The sequence below is a fragment of the Acomys minous genome (genome assembly GCF_964271855.1).
Source record: "Acomys minous genome assembly, chromosome: 6".
Taxonomy (NCBI): Eukaryota; Metazoa; Chordata; class Mammalia; order Rodentia; family Muridae; genus Acomys; species Acomys minous.
Window position 1 is genome coordinate 86,668,946 of NC_140487.1, and position 24,798 is coordinate 86,693,743.

The following is a 24,798-nucleotide window of genomic DNA, read 5'->3' on the forward strand; positions in this document are numbered from 1 at the left end:
AAGAAGAAGCAGCAGCCTGAACCTCCCATGTTGGTCAAATACAAACAAATTACCCTAGCCATATTATACTGGTCATATTTTTTTTTTTTTTTAACCAGAGTAGGAAGTTGGTTGCATGTACTATAAGGAACACTGAACAGGCAGTGACAAGAAAACCACCTGTAGGCTGGCCATAAATTCTTGACCTTTTCCTCAACCACTAAAATAAGGGCTACACTTTTACTTGAAAGGCCAGTGAATTGTTTAGGTCACAAGAAATAATTGTTTAAAGGACTCATCGGTAAAGAAAAGTGAGATTCTTGCAGCAAAAGACTTTTAAAAATTAACTTTTAAACCAGACGTGGTGGTGCATGCCTTTAATTCCAGAAACAGGAGGATCTCTGTGAGTTCAAGGCTGGCCTGGTCTACAAAGTGATTACAGGAGAGCCAGAACTACTCTGGGATGGAAGTCTTTGCTAGCTAGGGGCTAGCGCCTCAGGACTCACTGGCACCATCTGGGTGCTTGCTAGAAATGCCAAATCTTTCCAAGCTAGCCTTGAACTCCTGACTATTTGGCCCCACCTCCAAATAAATCTTGATAGGCATATCTCGTGCTTAACCAGAAACTCTGAACAGCCCTACTCCAGACCTGTTCAAGCTGACTCTAGCTAACTGCCTCAACTGCACAGTGCTCACAAGGGTACCTGCTTCTTAACAAGAGCCTCCAGGTGCCAGGTGTGGTGGCACACACCCAAACTCTGGCTAATTTGCCAGCCACTTGTCTTTGTAAACAAAAATGTATTGGCAAGCGGCCATATTGATTTACTGTGTATAGCTGGGTATTTGTAACAAAACTCTTGTGGCCTGGAAACCCTACAACATTTATCATTGGGTCTTTTCCAGGAAGACTTAGAGTGAGAGAAGCTCCTGCCCTGTCACTCAGATCTTAATGAATACCCTCAATGGCTGCGGCGTCAATAAATGCTAACTACTGTTGAGAAGGCAATGCAACAGAATGGGCTTTGCAGCCAACTAGGAAGGAGTGTAAACTTCCACTTGTAAGCTCTGTGACATTAAACATGCCACTTAACTTGAGCTTGAATGTTCTTGGCTCTATACTCTGGCTAGCTTCCTCTACGCTTGCTGTGAGAGTAGGCATGGCCCAGGGCAGCATTGAGTCAGCGGCAGCTTCTCTCCCGTCTCCGTCCTGTCAGCGGGTCCTCACCGGCAGGGACAGATCATGCAGACTTGCTGGTGCACATGGTGCTACTTCCCATGGCTCCACCCTGCAATCCACAAGCAGAACTCAACGAGAGCAAAAGAGTTTATTTGAAAAAATTACTATGTATTGAAAATATACATTAGAAATTATTACATACGTCCATAGCACTCCCTCCCCACCACAAAAGTAGAAATATCTCCTTGCTATGCTAACGCCATAGGTAATCCAAGCCAAAAGAAAACCACCAGCAGTCTCCTCCTCAACTGGGTGTGCTAGTCAGTAGGAATTCAGCAAACCCCAGTCTTCCACAGACAGACACACACACTTCTGCTTGGTGGACTGCGGCGCACTCTGCTCCTGCTCTGACTCTTCGAAAGCTCTCTTTGTGCTCTTCTTTGATTCCTGGCTCAACAGTGGCCCATGGCAGTCCTGAGCCTGCTCCCTATAGAACTGGAGTTTTCCAGAAGAGTCCATGTGGGTGTCTGCCAGGGGACATATCCTTGAGGCTTCTGTGGCAGCTCGCTTCTGGTCTGTAAGAATACAAAGGGTCGGGTGAGGAGCGTTCTGTGCAGGTGGGCCAGGGCCTGCCGAAGCCTGAGAGCCCGCCTTAGACTAAGCCAGGCCCTGGGACGGTCTGGACTGAGTGCTGGCGGTAGGGGTGTTGGATACACTACCATGATGGAGGGAAAGGTGGGCGCTTATTGGGTTCAGGTGAGTCTCAAATACCTCAAGAATCAATTTTCTCAAGTTCCTATAAATAGAAACCCTAGAATGACACATAAATAAGTAAAATAATGTATATGAAGTGTCAGCTGTTGGCTTCCTCTTTCCTTTCAAAACCTGGACCTGACTGAGCCCTCCATAGGACATGATCTGTCCCTGTTATGTCTGGTATGTCCGTTATTTTTGCCATTTCTATTGTTTCCTTCAGTTTATCAGTTATTCCTTGTTTAAAATGACAACATAAACACAACAAAATTCACCACTTTGACCTATCTACAGAGCTGGATGGGATGCAGGGCCTTGCACATGTTCGATAAGCATTCTACTGCCAAGTTGCAGTCCTTGTCCTCACCTCTGTTACGATGTGTTTGTGGGTATGACATGAATGTGACACAGTGCATGTACAGAGCTCAGAGGACAACTTTGGGGAGTCAATGGTGAGTATCTGTAGTTTGAGGCCAGCTTGGACTGCAAAGTAAGTCCTGGACAGGAAGGCCTCTGTTATACAGAGAAACCATATCTCAAAAAACAACAACAAAGAAGTTTAAAAAGCCAAACAAACCCAAAAAAGATGTGTGTGTGTGTGTGTGTGTGTGTGTGTGTGTGTGTGTGTGTGTGTGTAGGCATCTAGGGTGGCCTGGAACTTGAGTTTCGGGTGGTTATGAGCTACCTGATGTGGTTGCTGTGAAGCAAACTCAGGTCCTCTGAAGAGCAGTACACACTCTTACCCACCGAGCCATCTCTTTAGCCCAAAATGAACCATACTCCCTTGTATATAAATATTGAATTCTGTTTATCTATCCATCTGTTGAAGGGCACTTGGGTTCTATTTCTTTTCTTTTTTCTCTAGTGTCTGAGACTGAATCCAGGACCTTGCCCATGCAGGGCAATCCTTGGTCACTCAGCTACACCCTAGTCCTGCTTCTACCTGTTGGTGACAATCTTCTGTGCTCTCTTTTCTTTGGGAAGAGACAGAATCAAGACTACTACAATTAGTTTTCCCACACAGAGAAGACAACTTGATTGCCCAAGTGAACACCCAAGAGCAAAACCTCCAGAACAGAGAGTTTCTCACAGAAGCACTGCGCTGCCTTTCGAGGCTCTGCGTCTTTCCGCTGCCGCACAGCTTCCACGCTCACTCGCTCCCACTGCAGAACGATCTACAAGGAATTTGGAAAGATTTGAACCCAAACAAAAACTTGTCGTTTTAATCTCAAACTTTTCTCATTCCCCCTTAGTGTCTTCCTTTTTTTTTTTTTTTAATACCAGGGAGCAAGCACTATACTCCTGAGCTAAAACATAATCCCACTGATGAATTTTATTTAGAAGAATCAAGTCAGACTGGATCCATAAATATGAAAGATCTATATATCTGTACAATGCAGGCCAGTCTGCTGAGCCTACTCCTGCCCAGCTCCATCCTTGTTCTAAGCTGGGAATTAACTGTATGAACTGCACATCTTTAAACTTAAACACTGAAATCTAAAGCCCATAGGCATAGTACTTTTCACACATCCCCAGACCCTTCTCATGCCTTGAAACACATGTAATAATCACTCTTGTATGTGTTTAGAATGCCCACATTTCTGTATCTACACTTTACAAATATAATTTTACTTATTAGCTATTGCTTATTTCTTTAGAAAATTGACTGGAGACAATAAGCTATACATGACCAAATGAAAATCACACGCTCATTTCAGCACATCTTGAGTAACAATGACTTTGCATTTCCTATTTCTTACTAATGCAATGTAACAATCACAGTAACCGTAATGAGGAAAAACACCTGCAGACTACAGAGCAGTCCAAAGACTACAGACCTAGCATGATAGTGCAGACCTGTAGTTCCAGAACTGTGAAACTGAGGCCAGCCTGGGATACTCAGTGAGACTCAAGATACAAACAAACAAAACCGCACACCATAAGAGCATATTTACTAGCCAGAATGCCCTTAGCTAGTGACTGAATTTCTTAGACTCCCTTTTTTTGGCGTGTTAAATAGAGCTTAGTAATGGTATGGTTTCCACAGGGCTGTTACAAGGAATGCACGAAAGTCTATCAGTGTCTGTCATAGAGAAAGCACTTGAACATATTAGTTATCAATCCTTCAATGATATTTCCTGGTTTTGAAAAATGGATACTGATCTAGGTGAAAGCCAAAATGGACTAAGTCAATTTGGTGACTTAGTAGGAAATAAAGACCCCATCCTTCCACTAACAGAAATAGAAGGGCTAGCTGTGACTTTGGGGTGGCAGGAAGAGATCTGTAGGTAATATTTGGGAATACATGTGGTTTCTGATAGATTAGAATCATCCTTTCAGGACACGGAGAAACCTAAAATCACCAGGGAAGTAGAGGTATAAAAGAGAAAAAGGGAAGGAAGGAGGAATCAGCTAAGGGAGAAAAACCCTAAGGCATGCATGTTTATATTAACGGTCACATAAAGCCAAGGAAGGGGAACACTGTGCTACCTGGCAGCTTCCAGAGACACTTACATTACAACAGTGGAGGCCAAAACCAGACTACAAGGGAAGGCAGCAAGGAGGCTGGAGAGCTCAGAACACAGAGCACAGATGCCCTGGGGCTGAGGACTCACTAGAAAAGAAAGACATCACCACCAGAGGGTGGATGTGCTGGTGAGAAAGAGGGTGACCCTGGATGTGCTGGCGAGGAAGAGGGGAATCCAATAAATGCAACACAGGAAACTCAAGGCTTCCGAGGAATAGAACTCAAAGAAAAAAATAAATAAGCAAGGCCTCACCATTGAAATAAACTGGCATAGTTGTTTCCTTTAAAAAGAAGGGAAGTAGGGTTGGACAGATGGCTCAGTGGTTAAGAGCACTGTCTGCTCTTCCAAAAGACCTGGGTTCGATCCCCAGCACCCACATGACACGTCACAACTGTCTGTAACTCCAGTTCCAAGGGACCTGACACCTACATATTACATACCTATGCACATAAAACTAAAATAAATACAAAATAAAAGAAGGAAAGTAGAATATGGTTGGTGAAGTACAGGAATTTGGAGACAGAAAAGGAAGTGGGCTCCTGTTAGACAGCCTCTCTCTTCAGGGATGGGCCAGGCCGGAGTCCTGCAAAGGGTCAGCAAGAGGCCAGGAAAGCATTCTCCCAGGCCCTGGAGGTCCCAGGTGATGTCAGGAAGCCACACTGGTCCAATGAACTTACTTCAAGGCCACACTGCTAGGTGTTTTACTTGGCCATTACCAAAACCAAAGAGAAATCCTAGTTTTTGTGTTTTACAGATGTAAAAACAAAGACTCAATGTTTCCTCAGTCATAAGGCTACTTGGTTTAAGAGGCAGAACTTTCAAATCTCAGGCTCTGACTCCACCACCTATGCTTTTTCCACCATGTCCCTTGCTAGCAACCTGTGGGAGGTCTTGGCAAGAGCATCCCACACATGTCCAAGTCCACTAGATAGATGCACCAAGGATGCAGTGTGGGCTCCACTCTGGCAATGTCTGCATCTGCCCATCTGGAGCCAGCTCCAGGTGCTTCAGAATCACTTGACACAGGTCTGCCTTCTTATCTACAAGGTGGTGATGCTATAGTCAGGCAGCTACACAAATTCACCATCATGCCTTCTGGCTCAGACCAAGGAGGGACTCAGAACAAAGTCTTCCATGATTCCACCAAGAAACAACAGCTAAGTGTCTGAAGAGGAATGGTGCCCCACACAGGTGAGCTGTTATCTACCTGGTACTGTCTCACTTTCTATTCAAGGCTGTACTTTCCAAGCTGGGAAAGGGTTTATGAAGTCAAGAGGCTGGTTCTTTCCCTGGCAGGGGTGGGGAGGGGTGGAGGAGAGAGAAAGAGAGAGAGAGAGAGAGAGAGAGAGAGAGAGAGCGCGCACACGCGCGTGTGTCAGTAACAATCACCATTGCTGACTGAGGTGAAGGCTACAATTGAGCCTCGGAAGTATCAAAGGGATTAATGTTAATTCAGCATACAGGTACCTAGAGTTAAAATGAAAAGCTAACTGACTGCAGTGAAAAGCCTGGAGTACCTGGTCAGCCCAGCCCTCTGTTTTGCAGTTACTATGATCAAATTCCTTCAAAGGCACTTTGGAGTGAACAAGTCCTATGTGTGTCTGGAGCTTGTCCTTGACGGCTTTAATATCCTAGAGAGGGAGAAACACCAGAGACATCAATACATTACACATTTCTTGTTTTTAGTAGCAAAACCATCATAAATTAGGTGTAGTGGTGCACACCTGTAATTCCAACACTTGGGAGACTGAGGCAGGAGGATCATGAGTTCGCAACCAGCCTGGGCTATCCAGTGAGACCAAAACACCAAACCAGCTGGGCATGGTGACATAAGCCTGTGATCCTAGTATTCAATATGCTAAGGATTGCCCTAAGTTTGAGGTCAATTTGGGCTACCTGGGAAATTCAAGCCTAGGATAATAGTAACACTATATCCCCAAAAAGCAAACCAAAACCAAACCCAAACAAGACCATCATAAATTCTAGCTCTTTCTAAACACCAAATAATAGAAACAGAGTACCAAATCATAAAGCCTGTGAAGATGAAAGACACTGGAAAGAAAGCCTTTACCTTTAGTCCTGTTCCAGAGATATCCAAGCAGTTTAGTTTTCTAAAGGAAAATAGGTATCCAATTCCAGCATCTGTGATCTCAGGGTTACCTAGATGTTGAAGATAAGGCAGCATCCTGTCATGACTTCTTTAGACCCCATAGTAAGCTCAGGAAAACGCCAGGCAGCAGCGGCAGGCTACAGAGTACAAGCTGGTGAACTTCTCAGAGTGAGTTCTGTATGAGGGCCCTGTTTTCTCTACTTGCAACATGAAGTAGCCACACTAGATCCTTCACAGCCCCAACTGCCTAATGATCAGGCAGTTATCCCTCACAACTCAATTTGGAGCTGCTCGAAACTAGTGAAAAGGCCCATTCTGATTACTCATCAGCATTTCCCCTCTGAAGTAAAGGCCTGTGCTTGGTCGGAGAGGACTTTCAAGGCATGTACAAAGGGACCGTCGTTGCTCTTGCCCGCTAGTGCCTTCCAAAGCTGCCCTTACACATTACCTTCTCACATCCGAGTGCTGCCTTAGCCATTTCCTCTAGGAATGCTAAGCACAGTGGCAGCTATGCAGCCTATGCTCAGAAGCACTTACTGAACAGGTAACTTCCCTGGGAAGTATGCCAGGGGATTCAGTAGCTACTGTACAGAGGCCAAAACCAAGGCTGTCAAGTCAAGTAGCTTGTCCAAGGAAACAAAACTTCCCTCTGTCCTCGCCTCTGCAGTTTCCATTCACTGGGAACCAACCCACCTGCCACAGATGGTGTCAATGGACTCTCAAACTGCTGACTTCCTACCACTGGAGTCAACGGATCTGGTTAACCTAAGTTACCACACAGTGATTTATTCTGCATATTAGGTAAACACTAATGAAAAGAACCTAGCTGACAGGCACAATGGATCAAAGACTCAAAGTAGAGCCAAATGCCCTCATGTATGCTCCTAGGTGACAGAAGGGCCCTGCCGGCTGTCGCTGAGCGGCAGGGGAAGTCTGAAAGGTCTTTTCCTCCATGTAGAAAGTGCGATAAGCTGCTAAAGGCACTGGGCCAGGAGTCAAGAGCTGGTGGCTTCAGTCCTGTCAGTAGGCTGCTATGGCTCCTAAGAAGGTCAGCTTGCCTTTTATCCTCGCAAATGAGGGGAATGATGACCCTAAAGCCATTCTCCAGACATTAATACCCCGTAACTTACAAGATAAGTCTAACAGCGTTAGATTCTCAAGGCCTCTTTTCATCACTCTGACTGGTGCTGTCATTTTCCGAACGCCTGCATCAGATAAGCAGTTATCCTTCAAGTGGAGCTGAGTTACACTAGAAACAAAGTCCACAAAAAGTACCATTTAAAGACTGTTTGAGAACATGCTATGAAACATTTCACTTAAAATCATAAAATATCAACATCTATAATTATACTAAATGTCCACGGAAATTTCACTAAAACATCCTTCTGTTTCCAACTGTCCTTTTCTGCTGCTGTTCTTGAACTTCTGTAAATTTTTAAAAATCAATGTTATGGGACTGGAGAGATGGCTCAGTGGTTAAGAGCTCTGGCTGTCCTACCAGAGGACCTGGGTTCAATTCCCAGTATCCACATACAAGCTCACACCTGTCTGTAACTTCAGTTCCTGGGATCTGACACCCTCACATAGACAGACATGCGGGCAAAACACCTATGAACAGAAATAAAAATAAATTTTATGTGCATAGTGTTTTGTCTGCATGCATGTCTGTGCACCATGTTTGTACCTGGTACATGAGGAGGCTACAAGAGGGCACTGGGTCCCTGGAACTAGAGTAACAGATGGTTGTGAGTGGCCCCATGGTGCTGGGAACCAAGTCCAGGGCCTCTCCGTTAGCAAGTGCTCTTAAACACAGAGCTACCTTTCCAGTCCCATTTGTAAAAAATGTTTTATTACATGTATTTATTTTGTGTTCCGGCAGCGGAAGAGATGCATGTGCCATGGTGACTGTGTGGGGTCACAGGAGGATGCACATGAGATTGGTTCTTTCTCTCTACTCTAGGGCTTTAGGGATTGAACTCAGGTCATCAGGCTTGGTGACAAGTGACTTTATCCAATAAGCCTGGTTTCCAGCCCCAATTTTGTATCTTGTTATAATCAACTAGGGATGCACAAACAAGACACAACAGTTTTTAATCCTGATGGTTTTGATTACTATAGGTTAAATAAAGGTTATTTAGAAGCCAGGCATGGTGGCGCACACCTTTAATTCCAGCACTGGGGAGGTAGAAGCAGATGGATCTTTGTGAGTTCAAGGCCAACCTGGTCTACAAATCAAATTGCAGGACAGCCAGGGCTACACAGAGAAACTTTGTCTCAAAAAGACAAATTGGGGGCTGGAGAGATGGCTCAGAGGTTAAGAGCACTGACTGCTCTTCCAGAGGTCCTGAGTTCAATTCCCAGCAACCACATGGTGGCTCACAACCATCTATAATGTGATCTGATGCATACTGTATACATAATAAATAAATCTTAAAAAAAAAACAACAAAAAAACCCCAAACAAAAACAAACAAAAAACAAAAGGAAACCAAACAAAACAACAACAATTATTTAGGAAAAAGAACAATCAACTATCTTTCCTAAGAGTTAGCCAACCTATATTGCTATACCAAGTGAATAGAAGTTAAGACCATTTAAAAAAAACAATTAGTAAATAAACACAGGAAGGTAAGCGGCGTCCCCTCGGATGCCCCAGGGGCAGCGCCTGGTACCTGGACAGGGCCTCGTTGGTGAGATGCTCTAGGAGCTCGTGCTCATCGCCAAGCTTGCAGCAGGAAAGATCTAGGCGGGTCAACTCCCGGAAGGACTTGATCTCTTCAAGTTTTTCTGCGACCACCAGATACCTGTGCAGTGTGGAGAGCGATCAATAGCTTGTCTTTATCTTTTGAAACTTTCTGTTTGTGACTGTGCCACAGTTAACATGTCATCACCCCAAAGCACCATGTAAGTACCATGATGATTGTATCATATGGGTTGGACTAATTAGTAAATACCTCAAAAAACTGTGTACATGATGGGGTAATAAACATTTCGAATAAATAGAAATGTATGAGCAAAGGCAAGTCATGAGAAAAAAAATCCAGGGCTGGAGGGATGGCTCAGAGTTTAAGAGCTCTGGCTGCTCTGCCAAAGGTCCTGAGTTCAATTCCCAGCAGCCATGTGGTGGTTCACAACCATCTATAATAAGATCTGGTGCCCTCTTCTGGTGTGCAGTTGTACATGCAGACACAACATTGTATACATAATAAATAAATAAACCTTAAAAAAGATATCCAGTTTGTAAGTAGCTGGACATTGGTGGTAGTGCTGGATTTCACCTGAGAATTTCCAAACTCTTTAATATGCTCAAAATTTCAATTACATACTCTTTTCTTTGGGAGGAAGGGAGCAAGAGTCTCACTCTGAGCCGGGCGTGGTGGCGCACGCCTTTAATCCCAGCACTCGGGAGGCAGAGGCTGGCGGATCGCTGTGAGTTCGAGGCCAGCCTCGTCTACAAAGTGAGTCCAGGATGGCCAAGGCTACACAGAGAAACCCTGTCTCAAAAAACCAAAAAAAAAAAAAAAAAAGAGTAGTCCAGGCTGGCCTTGAACTCACAAATCTTCTGCCTCAATTACAGGCATGAGCCCAGACTTTAATCTGCATATACTCAATAACATTTCAAAAGCTATCTAGCAGCTCACACCTTACTTTCTATGGGACGGAAGCTTGAGCAACTGGCCACACCACTGGGCCTGTTTCCCTAACTACCCTAAAAGTACGCGGCAGCATGACTCTCGTTTAGATGCTTATTAAGACAAACTATGAACATCAGTGACTTAATGACACTGCAGCACCTTGCCAGGCTGTTATCAGGAGGCATCAGGGAGGCCTCTGGAGAGGAAGGAGATCAAAGTGGCGTTCCACAGCCTGGCCAGGCTCTGCCCTGCCCTCTAGTTGTTCATCTATTTCTAATGAGGTAGCGCTGGGAGGATATGAAAGGGACTGGGTGTAACAGAAACAGGCAGAAGGGGCTCCTAAGATACTAGAGAAGCCTGACGGTGTCCTCTTGGATGCCTGGAAGTTTCTACAGCGGAGTATGTGATGTTAGTGAGAGTACAGCTCTTACGCAGCAGGATCTTAACTGCCCCAAACAGGCTGGACGAGCACAAGGGAAGAGTCGGGTGCAACTCTTTCCTCCCTATATGCAGCTGAAATTATCGGTACCCCAACTGACCAGTGGGACCCTCTTTAAACTGAGAAGCTTAAGCTGTGTGGAGACAGTTCAGCTGGGTACAGGAGTAAGCATCACTTACCCAACTGCTGTGGTTGCACCGTGAATAAAGCTGCTTTCTACCTTGTGATCACAATACTCAAGTGCGTCAGTGGGGAGTTAGGGCTGACTGGCAATTAGAGAAAGGAAACATAGATCCTTTGAGCAATTACCACAGGATTTTTAGTAATTCTGAAATTAAAGGTGAAGAATATAACACCGTGTAATGGGTTAAGAAACACTCTGGAGCTCAAGGCTGATGATAACATTCTAGGCACAGACTATACTAGATGCTAATCTAGGACACAAGGCTCCAGGTTCTTGTTTGCAGCTTGTCTTCCAAATGACCTTTGAAGGCCCAAACAGTAAAGAAACAACAGGCAATTTAGTGCAAAACAGACCTGAATTCTTTTTATTTTATTGTGGGGAGAGTAGCACAGAGAGAGAGACACACACAGAAACCCAGAGACAGGTGGGAGAGACACTGAGAGGAGCTGGGTTTTCCCCATGTTTATGTGGGCTGCGGGAGTCAAACTCAAGTGGTCAGGCTTGACTCACAGGGAGATGACTGAGCCACCCTGTTGGCCCCAGTCTGTATTTCAACAGCTTTAATTACTTGCTCCGTCACTTAACCTTCAATTTTTCCAATTATAAAACTGCATCTTTTGGGGCTGGAGAGATGGATCAGTGGCTAAGAGTGCTGCCTGCTCTTCCAGAGGTCCTGAGTTCAATTCCCAGCAACCACCTGGTGGCTTACAACCATTTGTAATGTGATCTGATGCCCTCTTCTGCAGGTAAAGTGCTCATATACAATTAAAAAAAAAACAAAACAAAACAAAACCCTGGATCTTCCCGTTCTTTCTTTCCAGAATTAAGAAAAACAAACTTTTATGAAGCATATGGCAGCCTATACACCACCCTTTAAATAGTGGTGATTGTCACTATTTCATTAACATAGGGTGACATTTTCAGGACAAAATATACCACCATTAGGATTAAAAGACAGTTTTGTCCAGCTGGAGCCTGGCTGTGAAGACACTGGCTTCTTCTTTTGGCAGGCAGCTTCTTGGCCTGACAGCAAGACCACAAGTGAACTCACCTGCCTACTTCTCTTATTTTCAATTATTTCCTCCAGGTCCTTTCCTCTGGCCTGCCCCATTTTATGCTGGTACAACCTCTGCTGCAGCAGCTCTAGGTTGCAAACACATCCCCACATCTCCTGCTTTCTGTGTTCTGAGTAGGCAGAAGAAAGGGTTTTTGTCATAAATGAAAACTCACTTGGACCTGCACAAAGAGTTTGGAATTACCTTAACAAAATACAACACAAAAGATTATGCTGAAAATGTTCCCTATATAATGAACATAATATATGATCATAAGGTAAATAGGGGATTAAGAAACTACAGAAAGCAGGCCGTGGTGCTGCACACCTTTAATCCCAGAGGCAGGAGATCTCTTTGAGCCCCAGACCAGCTAGTTCAAGGACAGCCAAGGCTACACAGAGGAACCCTGTCTCAAAAAAACTAACAAAAGGCTGGATTCTATGGCAATATCATTGTCTCAAAAAAACCAGTGTATTTTAGGCCAGGTGGAGGCAGTACACACCTTTAATCCCAGCACTCAGGAGGCAGAGTTGGTCTCTGAGTTCTGAGTTTCAGGCCAGCCTGATCTATAGAGCAAGCTCAAGGGCAGCCAAGGCTACACAGAGAAACCTTCTCCCTCTCCTCCTTTCCCTCCTCCCTCTCCCCCCTCATACAGAAAGTACAAAGAAAAATAAAACTAATTGCAAGTTTCCCTCATAGACATTAGAAGGTTTTTAAAACAATTTATAAAAATATTTCTAAAACAAAATTTAGGGTTAAAATGAAAAAAAAAAAGTCACCCAAAATTACCTTGAACTTAAGTCACTAGTACTACATGAAAATATTGCTTAAAAAACTGGGATCTGGGACCGGGTGTGGTGGCGCATGCCTTTAATCCCAGCACTCGAGGCAGAGGCAGGCGGGCCACTGTTGAGTTCGAGGCCAGCCTGGTCTACAGAGCGAGTTCAGGACTGCCAAGGCTACACAGAGAAACCCTGTCCGAAAAAGAAAAACACCCCAAAATCTCAAACTGGGATCTAGCCAGCAAGATGATAAGATATTCAGGTCTCACGACTAGAGGTCAATCTCTAACATCTACATAAACATGGAAAAAAAGAGCTAACTCCACAAGGTTGTTTGCTCCCTAACCTCCATGTGTTGTGACACACTGCATATGCTGTAGCATGCATGCACCTACTTACACATACAATATTAGAGTTACTTTTTAACAGCCCACTTGCAGCTAAGCATGGCGATACACACCTTTAATTCGAGCACTCAGGAGGCAGACCTCTCAGTTCCAGACCTGCCTAGTTTATAGAGTGAGTTCCAGGACAGTCAGGGCTACACAGAGAAACCCAGTCTTGAAAAAGCAAATGAAATAAAATAAAAGCCCATTTGCCTAAAAAAAAAAATTTTTTTAAAATCCTTTTTGGGGGAGTGTTCCTCTGGATTTGCATTGGAGACCAGGTTGTTCTTGAACTCACAGAGATCCGCCTGCTTCTGCCTCCTGAATGCTGGGATTAACAGCATGCAACACCACACCCAGCACACTTTAAAAGTTTTAGAAATGGGGTTTGCTAGTAGCTGTTTGGCCCTGTACTGGCTCCACAGCCATAAACTCACCGCACTCTTCCTGCCTCGGCTTCCTGAGTGCTGGGATTATGTCATTATGCCTAGGCTCATTTTTTTCATTTATCACATTCTGAACATTTTACACATCATTCAAATTATCTTACAGTATTATCTTAACATTATCTGACTATACCATAATCTGCATGACAAATTTTCCAGCTTTGAGCTTCATACTGCTACAAAAAACAATGTTATCATATTAGAGTGAATAGATTTAAAAAAAATTTTATTTATTATTTATACAGTATTCTGCCCACATGTGAGCCTGCCCGCCATAAGAAGGCATCAGATCTCATTATAGATGGTCGTGAGCCACCACGTGGTTGCTGGGAACTGAACTCAGGACCTTTAGAAGAGGAGTCAGTGCTCTTAACCTCTGAGCCAGAGGTGAATAGATTTTTTAAAAAGTTATTATTTGGAGGTTTTTGTTTTTGTTTTGAGATGGGGGTCTCACTATGTAGTACTGGCTATCCTGGAACTCTCTACATAGACCAGGCTGAGCTTGAACTTAGAGATCCGCCTGCCTCTGCCTCCTGAATGCTGGGATTAAAGGAGTGCACCACCACGCCCAACTTAAAAGTTATTGTTTGGGGCTGGAGAGATGGCTCAGAGGTCAAAGAGCACTGACTGCTCTTCCAGAGGTCCTGAGTTCAATTCCCAGCAACCACATGGTGGCTCACAACCATCTATAATGTGATCTGATGGCCCTCTTCTGGCATGAAGGTGTACATACAGGCAGAGCACTGTATATGTAATAATAAATAAATAAATAAATCTTAAAAAAAAAAAAAAAGTTATTGTTAGGCCAAGTCCTCATTATGGCATCCAAGCTGGCCATGAGCTGGGCCTTCTGCCTCAGCCTTGTGAGTGCTAGGACTGCAGTTGGATGCTGTTGTGCCTGGGTTCACAAGAGAGGCTCTTTCCTCTGTCGAGTCTCAGTGTCTGTGCCTGCCTGAAGCCCAGGAGTAAGAAGAAAAACAAGAAGGCTGACTCCTCTCACGGTGCACCTTCATTTGCAACAGGCATGGTCTCGGAGCCCAAATCTCCCCTGTAGGACGCATGCTGCTTAACAGGGTGATGACATGCCTGCTCAGAGCCTTAAGAGGCAGAATTATGGGCCAAGCATGGTGGCACATGCCTGTAACCTTCAGCCAGAGAAGACGAGGGAGGATTATCGGTGAGTGTGGGGCCAGTTGGATTTACAGTGAGCTGCAGGCAAGCAAAGCTTCATAGTGAGACCTTGTCTCAAAAAACCTAAGCAAACACATAACTAGAGCAAACTACGGGCTGGACAAATCATGGGCTGCTTCCATGGCTCTCAATACATACTGCCCAACTGCTTTCCAGAAATGGTGCACTTGTGTCTTATTTTGTTTTGTTTTTTTTTGTTTTTTGTTTTTTGAGACAGGGTCTCTCTGTGTTAGCCTTGGCTATCCTAGACTCGCTTTGTAGACCAGGCTGGCCTCGAACTCACAGTGATCCGTCTGCCTCTGCCTCCCGAGTGCTGGGATTAAAGGCGTGCGCCACCACGCCCGGCTCGTGTCTTATTTTGGTAGTGGAGCTGTAGTAACACTACGTATACACTCATCAAATGTGAATTCAACTTTTAGCACAATCTAACCCATCAAACTACAGAATAATAAGGACAAATAGCATTTTCAAAAGAATGGGAGCTATACAGGCGGTAGCGGTACCTGGGGAAAGCAGGAAGCAGAGTACCAGCTGTAGAGCACGCGCTCTCAGATGAATGAAAGCATGTATCTGAGCATCATCGCTGTGGCAGGTTTGCCAATTTTTTAATTTTAGTTTTATATATCTCAAATATGGAGTTTTTATAGACAATCCTGTTTTTCACTCTTCCAATTTTCTACAGCAAACACAAATAACTTAGAATTAAGTAAAAGAGTGAGGCAGGGCAAGGTGGCCCATGCATGCCTACAACAGCACCCAGGAGGCTAAGGCAGGAGTTTGGCAGTATAAGACCAACCTGAGACAGTACAAGATCCTACCAAGGAAGAAAGGAATGAGGGAGGAGGAGGGACAAATGTGGAATAAATTGGCTGTGATTTTCAGTAAGATAAGTATTTTCTTTTCATTGGCAGCAGTCCCATTAGGCCGTAGCACAGCTTTCAGGAAATGCCTGCTTTGTGGAAGTCCACGGTTCTGCTCTGGGTGTCCTTAGGCCTTCTTTTTAAAGCAACCTATGCGACTTGACCTAGGTGAAATCATTAACTCCATGAACCAATTAAATAAAGACCAGTTATGCTTTCTTCATGTTTTATCAGGTTTTTGTTTTTTTCTTCGAGACAGGGTTTCTCTGTGTAGCCTTGGCTGTCTTGGAACTTGCTTTGTAGACCAGGCTGGCCTTGAACTCATAGATTTGTTTGCCTCTACTTCCTGAGCTCTGGGATTAAAGGTGCCACCACCACGCCCAGCTATGTTTTATGAGTTTTAGCTTATATTTTCTGATATTGCTCTCTCTCTCTTTTATTGTATACTTAGCTTGGCCTCATTTGGGGGGAGGGGCAGTATTCAAGACAGGGTTTCTCTGTGTAGCCCTGGCTGTACTGGAACTTACTCTGTGGGCCAGATCCACATGCCTCTGCATCCCCAGTGCTGGGATTAAAGGTGTGGGCCACCACTGCCTGGCTGTTTGGCCTTGTTTTATAAGTCATACTAATTATTCATCATAATGGTGAACTGGTAGTTGGAGAATGTGGCTCAACACTTAACTTGCATGTATAAGGACCTGGGTTGGATTTTTTGTTTGTTTGTTTGGTTTATTTTGTTTTTCAAGCTAGGGTTTCTCTGTGTAGCCTTGGCTTTCCTGGCCTTGTTTTGTAGACCAGGCTGGCCTCAAACTCACAGCGTGAGTCCAAGACAGCCAAGGGTACACAGAGAAACCCTGCCTCGAAAAGCAAAACAAAAAAATAATATTCTCAAAGTTTTCTTAAATGACAGTTAAATGAATATTTTAAATAAATACATAAAAGTATATGAGCAAGGCAAATCAGTCACAAAAGAAAAGTCTCCTTTGTTAGGAGACAGGCCTGTGTGTTGGGAACTTATCTAAGCATTCCCAAACTTTAGGATGTTTGAAATTTTAATCATGCAGTTTTTAATGTTACTTTTTAATCTAACAGGCAGTATCTATTGTTCCAAAAAGTGAAACAGGACCAAGAATTCTACGTACTGATCTTCACATTCTCAAGGCTATACCAGGAGCTATCTGGCAGGCCACACCTTGTCTTTCCTGAACTCTCTTATGAGAAAAGTTGACTCCAAGGGAGCATGTACTTCAAAAGCTGATGAGAACCATTTGTGACCAAATTTTTTGTTTGTTTGTTTGTTTTGTTTTTCGAGACAGAGTTCCTCCATGGAGCTCTGGCCGTCCTGGAATTGACTCTGTAGACCATTCTACAGAGATCAGCCTGCCTCTGCCTCCTGAATGCAGGGATCAAAGGCGTGCGCAACCTCACCTGGTGAGCCCAGTTGTTCTCTATCAGCCTGGGCAATATAGCAAGATCTCAAAGACAGAGAGAAAGAGAAAAAAGGAAAGACAGAAAGAAGTTGGTTGCCAGCATTTTTATCTAGTGGAAAAACTGTGGCAGCCAACTAATCCTTACAGAACATTTTCAAAATGAGGCTGTGTTGTCTAGGAGACAAGGAAAGTCAGTCAGCCACTCCCCCTCCCCCAATGGCTTGTACTTGCAATGTGTAAGTTCAAAATTGAAAGTACCGTCTAATGCTAGCGCTTACGAGCCCACTAAGCCCCTGGGCTTGACAGGATAAACATATCCACCAAGTACGCACTAGCCTGATGAGAACACCCACCTGTTTCGCAAGCATAGCGAGCAAAGCACCAGACTTCCATAGGCCTCGGTAAATTTCTGTAGAGCCCTCAGCCCTGCACCTGGCTCTGTGAATTTCTGTCTGGCTTCAGCAGCAGAAAACAGCTTCTCGGCAATCTGCTCAGGAAAGCCGATAAGGGAATCAATGTGATCCACATTGTCGGAGATGAAGCCCAGCACCAGGCTGAAGAGTGACTTGGCAGAGTAGCGCAGGTTGCCCTCTCGGGTGTATGTGAAGATGAAGTGATCAGTCTTCTCTTTCTGCGCGGTGTCGTCTTCCCTGTTCATGCACAGCTCCACAGAGAAGCCTTTGGGAAAGAGTCTGAAAGGCCGCGGCTTTTGCAGGCTGTTCTTAACACCATCCAGAGCCAGCCTGACCATGTGCAGCTGCCCATTTTCTCTCACATAGATGGGTCCTGGATCCAGGTGCGTTTCTGAGTTGAGGTAGTAAGCCATTGCCTCGGTTGCAACTGTTAAAGCAAGGCACACAGAAGCAGATCCAATCAAAATGTCATCTGCAGTATGAATGTCACCTTGCTGTACTCACAATTTTATGATCCTACCACTGTAAGGAAAGCAAAACTCTCCACTTGCTGAGAACTTTGTCACTCTGAGGCCAATCCACTGTTTCTACCTAAAGTGCCTCTTGCACTTTTCTCACCGATTTAGGAATCTATTTGCCTTTCAGAACTTTGAGCTCAAATTTCATTTCTAAAATTCACCCAGATATAACCAAAAATACCAGCAAAAATTGTTTTAGAAGTAAATTCACAGCAGCACAGTTTATGTCAGCAAAGCAGTAGGAACATCCTAAATGCCCAGCACTGGAGAGTTGGTAAATAAAGTATACACTCCGTTTCATCGGATGTTATGAACCCATTAAATTCTGGAATTAAAATATGTTTTCACACAGGAAAAGATAGAAGTAAGTGCTAGTTTGGCACCTCCCACACACCTCTTTGTTGCACTTGGCTCACTGTCCTACTGATTTACTTCTGGTCCTGTCTTTGCTGCTTTGCACATAGAAAGACAGACCACATTTAATTCATCCAGACTCCATAAGAGGACTCTGGCACGTTACAGTCCTTGGGGAGAAATGTCACGGAACTAGCTTACTAGTTCCACAAGCCTGAGGTAAACACAAGCAAAAGGATGTCTTGAATTTAGAAAACAAGGCCTCCATCACAAAGGCTAATAATGAAGTCACTCCAGTCCTGAGTGTCAGATCTGCTCAGCTTCTGTTAGAGCACTCAGAGATTAAGTTAAAAATCCAAAAAGCACCTGGCCTGGAGGCGCATGCCTTTAATCTCTGCACTCGGGAGGCAGAGGCAGGCGGTTTGCTGTGAGTTCGAGGCCAGCCTGGTCTACAAAGGGAGTCCAGGACAGCCAAGGCTAACACAGAGAGACCCTGTCTCGAAAAACAAAACAAAACAAAACAAAACAAACAAACAAACAAAAAAACCCAAAAAGCAGTTGGGTTTTTCTTTAGTCATGTTGTCAACACTATGCATGCAAGAATTAATTGTAATAAATATGAGAAACTGCTATGTTCGGTAAAGTGAAGGCATCTGATTATCATTTCTACAGTAAGAAAGGGGGGAATGTGAGTTTAAATACACACAAGCCTGTCAGTATTTCTAAAGAACTCTGGAATTATCCCTCCAAGACTCTGCTTGATTTTTTAGAGTGTATCAACTCGGCTTCTGTATCAATTCCTACAATGTGGGCCTGAAGCCACTTACAAGTGTCAGCAAACAATTAAGTCAGTGACAAAAATGCTGAGTCTCCGGAGATCAAACAATGATCCTGTTTGTGGGAATCACTACTATCCATTTTCTCCCGAGAATAATTATGTGTGTAAAGCACATCAGAATAGAGGGCCCAGCCTCACCCTGGGGCCTCACCCTTTCCGGCTCATCTACTATGTCCTACTCTGTGGCCCTGCCGATACTACATGGGTAAACTGCCACTCACTTGACCCACTGGAACTGGCTTAGTTTACTGCCCTTGGTTGTTCTGCCTAACCTAGCTACTTCCTGCTCACCATTAACATCCAGTCCAACCATCACTCTCTGCTCTCCTGGGAAACCTCTCCAACCCCTGTACCAGTCCATGCCTGTCTGCTTTTCCCAAACACCCGGTGTTTCTTTTTACACGACACTCAGCACTGTGTACTATGTTCACTTGTTACTGTACTCAAAACTGAGTACTTGACTTATCGCTTTCTCAGGCCTGGTGTTTAGTACTGAGTTAGCACTCTACTCAGATATGTGCTGAGCTGAATGAGACCTCAAAGGGGCAGATTTAGTGCTGAGTTGAAGGGCCGGCTGATACTGTTGCTAGGAGCCAGCTCCTCTTCTAGGCAACAGCTGCAGGCTCCTCCCCCACTTGTCAGACCCTTCTGCAGGTGGTAGAAGCAGAGCAGATGTTGGGGCTGCATTGCTACTGGTAGTACCAGGGGAGAAAAACAAAACAACTAAAGTGAAACCCAGTTTGTTTGTTTGTTTTGAAGTCTTGTCACAGTGCCAGCTCTGATACTCCATATTCTCTTGCCAGCATTCAGGGTCTGCTGCTCAAGAGACGCACTCCCCCTCCCCCACCCCCACCTTACTTGGGCACTTCTTTCAGCAGGGGCAAGTATTTGGTCCCTTCAACCTCACAGACCTTAATCCTAAACAGAAGAAAAAGAAAATATCCTTTGATCTTTAAGACTAGACCTTCAGAGCCTACTCTACCTAGGTAACAAAAAGTAGATACCTGGTATGGCCCTAACAGAAGTTATTTGACACACACACACACACACACACACACACACACACACACACACACACACAATGAGCAAATGAGTGCATGAAGGAAAGGAAAAAAATATGTATATTATTTTAAGAGTGGCCCAAGTGCTGGGATTACAGGCATAAACTGCATGCTTGGCATAATGATTTAACTCTTAACAGCAGAAAAGCAAATCCTATGAAAGATAATGTATCTTAATGGGCCAAAACACCATAATGCTGATAAACAGAGGACGGAAAGAAAGATGAAAACCCAGGCTCTACATCTATGCACCGTTCTTAATCCTCACCTCTAACAATAACCTTCCACAAACTTTGGAGTAAAATGGAATGAATGAATGATAACCTCTCATGAGAATTAGAAGTGTGATTCCATCCACCAGAGGGCACAAGTAGCTTGGGACCAGAGTTCAGATGCTGATTGCTGTGGCCCTAATCCTGGCAGCTTTACTTTCCAAGGATCATTCGCAAAAAGGGGGGCACAGTTATGACTATATCATATCTTTAAGCTATCATCAAATGGTATTCTCTTTTTAAATGATGGAAAAATTCACTATTTCCTGAAGAGTAAATCTACATTATTTGTCCGGGCAGCAATCCAAGGCTTTGCTTTCTTCAGTTATTTGAAGAACTACATACACATAGTTTAGGGAATCATGGTAACTTTTTTTTTTTTAAACATCCTGCATTCTCCCAATAAGTTACTTCCTGATGTTTGTGAGGTACTATAATACTATAAAATGATCTAAGGATTAAATGAATTTCTGAACTTTCAACTTTAAGAACCATAAAGGGTAAGGCTTCCGCGCTGCACACTGCTTGCCCCTCACTATTGATCAGTCTGGCCTATTACAAACTGACCCCTCAGAAGACAGAGCCTTTTCCTGCCTGGGGGCGGGAACACCCATTCAAACTGGAAAGTGAAGACAATAGTATCTGCTGGACTAACAACGTTCAGTGTAGATCTCTTGTGGCTGTGTGTCAGATTAACAGAGCGCCAGGCAGTCTGTGGGCCTTCCAGCCCTCTTCAGAGAAGCAGCTCTGTGACCCACCACACAGCGCGCAAGCACAGTGCACTGGCGCATTCCCATTCATTCTGCTAGCGAGGCTGGAGTCAGCACATCATTTCTTCAAATACACGAAACATAAACTTGTTATGCTCAAAGTTCAGTTCTCTACAGCCTATTTAAATAAGAGGCAAGGTAAAATAATTAATAACTGAACATGACAATTTTTTTTTTAAACCTTGAAGCCAGTTTCCAAGCAAAACGTATAATTATTCCAGTCAGGTGAACTGAGGGGAGAGAAGGCAACAGGATAATAGTGACAAATCTGTGGGCGGAGCCTATTGATAATTTGGAGGAAAAAAATAACAACAACAACAAAAACAGAATCTAGAACACCTAGCCTTAGTAGGTACATTAATTATAATAAGTAGAATAAGAATAATACATATGCCAAAGTAATGATCAATGTTAGTGATATAATGTCCAATGTGACTGAAAGCAAGCACTATTAGGTACAACATAAAATGGTGTCATGCAATCACTGATCCAATGAGGTCAGTGTTGCCACTTAGTGGATGGAGAGGCTCCGAGAATGAAGTAACTTACTTAAAGGCTCACAGGCTCACAACTAGTAAAGGACACAGCCTGAATTCAATCAAGGGCTGTGTAACTCCAAAGCACAAGTCCTTTCCACTGGCATGCTGCTGTATACCTCAAGAATAAAAACATGACACCAGCCTTAAAAATGTTCTTAAAACACTCAAAATTAATCTCACCGGCCATTTGATCTCTCTGGTACTGACACATTAGCTCAAGCTGGGGATTAACGGGGCAGGGAATATATTTAAAACAAAACAAACAAACAAAACGAAACAGTGGTCATCCGAGGAAAGAGTGGGTGGAAAGAGAGCCATGGCTGACTTAAGGATGAGTGAGGCGTTCCTCCTCCACTCTGCCAGGGCAGAGATCCGCCATATCCACACACCAGGAAAACATCTGTCAACTCATGACCTTCGTCTCAAGTCTGCAGACACCGTTGGTTTACTTGAACATGCTGTGGTTTCTAAAGACTTTTTCTTAACACAGAAATCCGAACGGAAAGTAGTTCGAAACTATCTCTAACCAACTAACACTGCACCTTCATTGTTCTGTGTCACCGCCATATTCAATTCCCACTACTTCTTTTTTCCTCTAACTTGCATTTCCCTACCTGCCTTCTGCCCCAAACTGCAGAAACTCACGCCCTATCCACGACCCTTCTTTCTACAAGAGCCAAGCTAATCTCTCCCACAGCTTGATAGTTTTATCCACTCAACAGCTTCTCATACAAAAATAAATAAATAAATTCAGTCCCCATCCCCCAAATTCTAATCTTCCCCATTCACCACTCCCAGATTTTCTACCCCAATCTTCCCACACCTCAGACTCTTCTGTGCCTCTCAAAATTCGGCCCCCGGACCTCCAGGCTCCACCTGCCTCCTAGAGACCGTCTCCAAGCCCCATCTTTCTCTCCCCCGCCCCCCTCACCGTTCTCCCTTCCTCTCACCACTAAGGTTCCGCTTAGCACCTCAGTCTCCTCCAGCACTTTCCCAGTTTTGCGTCCTTCAACCTTCAGGAGCCCCTTTCTTCACGCCTCACTATCCCCAACTTCACAATCCACAGCCTTAACTTGTTTCTTCCCTGCCCCCCAAACCTCACCCCTCCCCCTACTCCAACCCTAGCTCCTTTTCTCCGTGCAGTCCTCAACCTCTTTTCTTTTCCTCCTTCCCCAGCACTCCCACCCGAGCCTCTCCCCAAGTCCACCCAAACCAAATCCGCTCCCTCTCCCGCCCAGAACCCCTAATTCTCACACACCCCACCAGACTAAAGCCGCACGCCGCCGACCCCACCCTTAAGCCCACCTCAGAACACCCCTACATCTTCATCCTCCTACCTCGCCCTCTACCTCGTCCCAAGGGCCTTCCCCTCCCCCAGCCCCTCACACTCCGCCCCCGCCCCCACGCGCTGCCCGAGGCTCGCCAAGCCGCCCGGCCCGCGGCCGCCACCTACCTGTGCCCCTGCCGGGGGCAGCGAGCGGCTGCACCTCACGGGCGGCTCCTTCCTCCACTGAACGGCTGACCAGGAAGCGGCTCGGCACCTAGGCCACAAAGCCCGTGAGGGTGAGACACTCACACACAGAGGGTGGCAAGAGGGAGGGGCTGGGGGCGACCTGGCACCGCGGGACCAGCGGGGCGCGGGGGGGCTGAAGGGGGGAGGCTTCGGCTGGGTAGGCGCGCGTGCGCGGGGGAGGCATGAGGGGCGTGGCCTGTTTCGAGGTGGGCGGGGCACAAGGCGGGGCGGGGCCGGGATTGGGGCGTGGCGGCCGAGCTGAGAAAGCCGGGCAGGAGCGGGAAGAGTGGAAGGGGCGGGGCTGGGCGGTGCGCGTGCGTGCGTGCGTGCCCGCGCGAGGGCGTGTCCCCCCCGGCCCCCCCCCCCCAAGACCTCTGCGGGCCCCCGAGGCGTCGCGGAGCTGGGATAGTCCCGAGGAAAGGCGCACGGGCGAGCGAGGTGGCGCATCTGGGCGGGTCCTGTGCCCGGAGAGGGTGGGGGCGGAGCTGCGCTGGGCGCGCGCCAGGATACTCTGCTGAGGCCAGTGCGGGGAGCGGGGCCGGGCGGGGCGGGGCCGATCGGGGCGGGGCGGGGCGTGCCGGGCGGGGATCGCGACCGGACAGTCCCATCTTGGAGCTTCCCAAGGCCCAGGCGACCGGGTCTGCGCTGCACGGTGGGTGGGCACCGGAGAGGTGGGAGCCTGGTGGCGACGCTGGCAGAGGGATGCGGGCGGGAAGGAAGCGGTTGTGAGGAGACGCGCGGCGGACGAACGCGGGAGACGCGGCGATGTCGTTAGGAGAGGGCCTGGCCTCTCTCTGTTCCGAAGACCTAGGTCCCCCCCTCCCCAAAAGCCTGTTAGTGTCCCGAAATGATGCTTGACTCCTCAAAAGAAAGAACAATTACATCACAGTTAATATACCAAGTGTAAGACATTATCAGCATCGTCCAAACCCAAACTGTTATAAATTATATTTAAAGTCAATGTGGGTACACGTAGGCTCTTTGAAATCTTTTGGGCCTAGACAGAGGAGCTGAGAGGACAGTTTCTGGCTGTCCCTCTCAGAGACAGAGGATGACTGTTTTTTAAACTTACAACAGAGTTATCAGTAATTAGATGTGTATAGGAAGGGATTTGGGGCATGCAGATGTGAGCAACTTGGACAAAATCAACCCAGGATTTGACCCAGAGGGTTTCAGAAGAAAGTACCAGAAAGGGCCTCACTGTGTATGTAAGAAAGCCAATGGCCCTGGTGAAGGATAAGGCACTCAGCATCCCTGACGGTGAAACAGAAAAGATGGAGGATTTCCTAGAACCTAGCACTTTGGTAGAGAGTCCCTGAGGGAATTCATGCTTACTTAAATCAAACATGTCCTCTCAAACCTGCATCTTGGAGCTGCGAAAACATGTCTGCTGACTGGCTTCATTGGTACTCCTTAATTGCAACAAAAACGTAGTAAAAGCCCCACCTCTGCTCCTTTCTTCCTTGTTTAACAAGACAGATGCAGGTGGTTCTAGGAGTATTCATTATGGGTTTTTTTTTCCTTTTTGTTTTTTTTTGTTTTTTTTGTTTTGTTTTTTTGAGACAG

At 45.5% G+C, this 24,798-nt stretch overlaps 3 protein-coding genes across 7 annotated transcripts in view; 1 reads left to right on the forward strand and 2 right to left on the reverse strand.

The window, feature by feature from the left end:
• Positions 1-24,798, reverse strand: part of DIO1 (iodothyronine deiodinase 1) — a 365,641-nt gene that overhangs the window by 288,914 nt on the left and 51,929 nt on the right. The window lies entirely within an intron of this gene.
• LRRC42 (leucine rich repeat containing 42) lies at positions 1,286-23,314 on the reverse strand. Of its 3 annotated transcripts, none has more exons than XM_084785582.1 (8): positions 23,173-23,314; positions 17,308-17,794; positions 9,219-9,350; positions 7,678-7,796; positions 6,509-6,597; positions 5,955-6,068; positions 3,000-3,084; positions 1,286-1,731 (listed from the first exon to the last, which is right to left on the reverse strand). In XM_084785582.1, exons 2-8 carry the CDS (start codon positions 17,778-17,780, stop codon positions 1,478-1,480), a joined length of 1,266 nt encoding a protein of 421 aa, XP_084641708.1. In that variant the 5' UTR covers positions 17,781-17,794; positions 23,173-23,314; the 3' UTR covers positions 1,286-1,477. The 3 variants fall into 3 exon arrangements, with proteins under 3 accessions (XP_084641708.1, XP_084641710.1, XP_084641709.1); XM_084785584.1 differs by lacking the exon at positions 23,173-23,314 and adding an exon at positions 23,057-23,079; XM_084785583.1 differs by lacking the exon at positions 23,173-23,314 and adding an exon at positions 23,025-23,047.
• The window catches only part of IFT25 (intraflagellar transport 25), a 29,324-nt gene continuing 28,080 nt past the window's right edge, over positions 23,555-24,798 (forward strand). The window contains exon 1 of one of the 3 annotated variants that reach the window (XM_084785605.1): positions 23,555-23,670. The gene's annotated coding sequence lies outside the window, so the exon portion shown is untranslated. Of the gene's footprint in view, positions 23,752-23,773; positions 23,885-24,798 lie in introns of those variants that run through there. The other 2 variants (XM_084785606.1, XM_084785604.1) reach the window with 2 other exon arrangements.

Bases quoted from the DNA above. Each gene is read 5' to 3' on its own strand.
- LRRC42 (XM_084785582.1), bottom strand. From the start codon at position 17,780: ATGGCTTACTACCTCAACTCAGAAACGCACCTGGATCCAGGACCCATC. The intron at 6,069-6,508 runs GTAAAGGCTTTC...CTCCCTCTCTAG, and splicing joins TCTCTGGAACAGGACTAAAG to GATATTAAAGCCGTCAAGGA. The intron at 3,085-5,954 runs GTACTCCAGGCT...AATTCCTTGTAG, and splicing joins CAGAGGGCTGGGCTGACCAG to ATCGTTCTGCAGTGGGAGCG.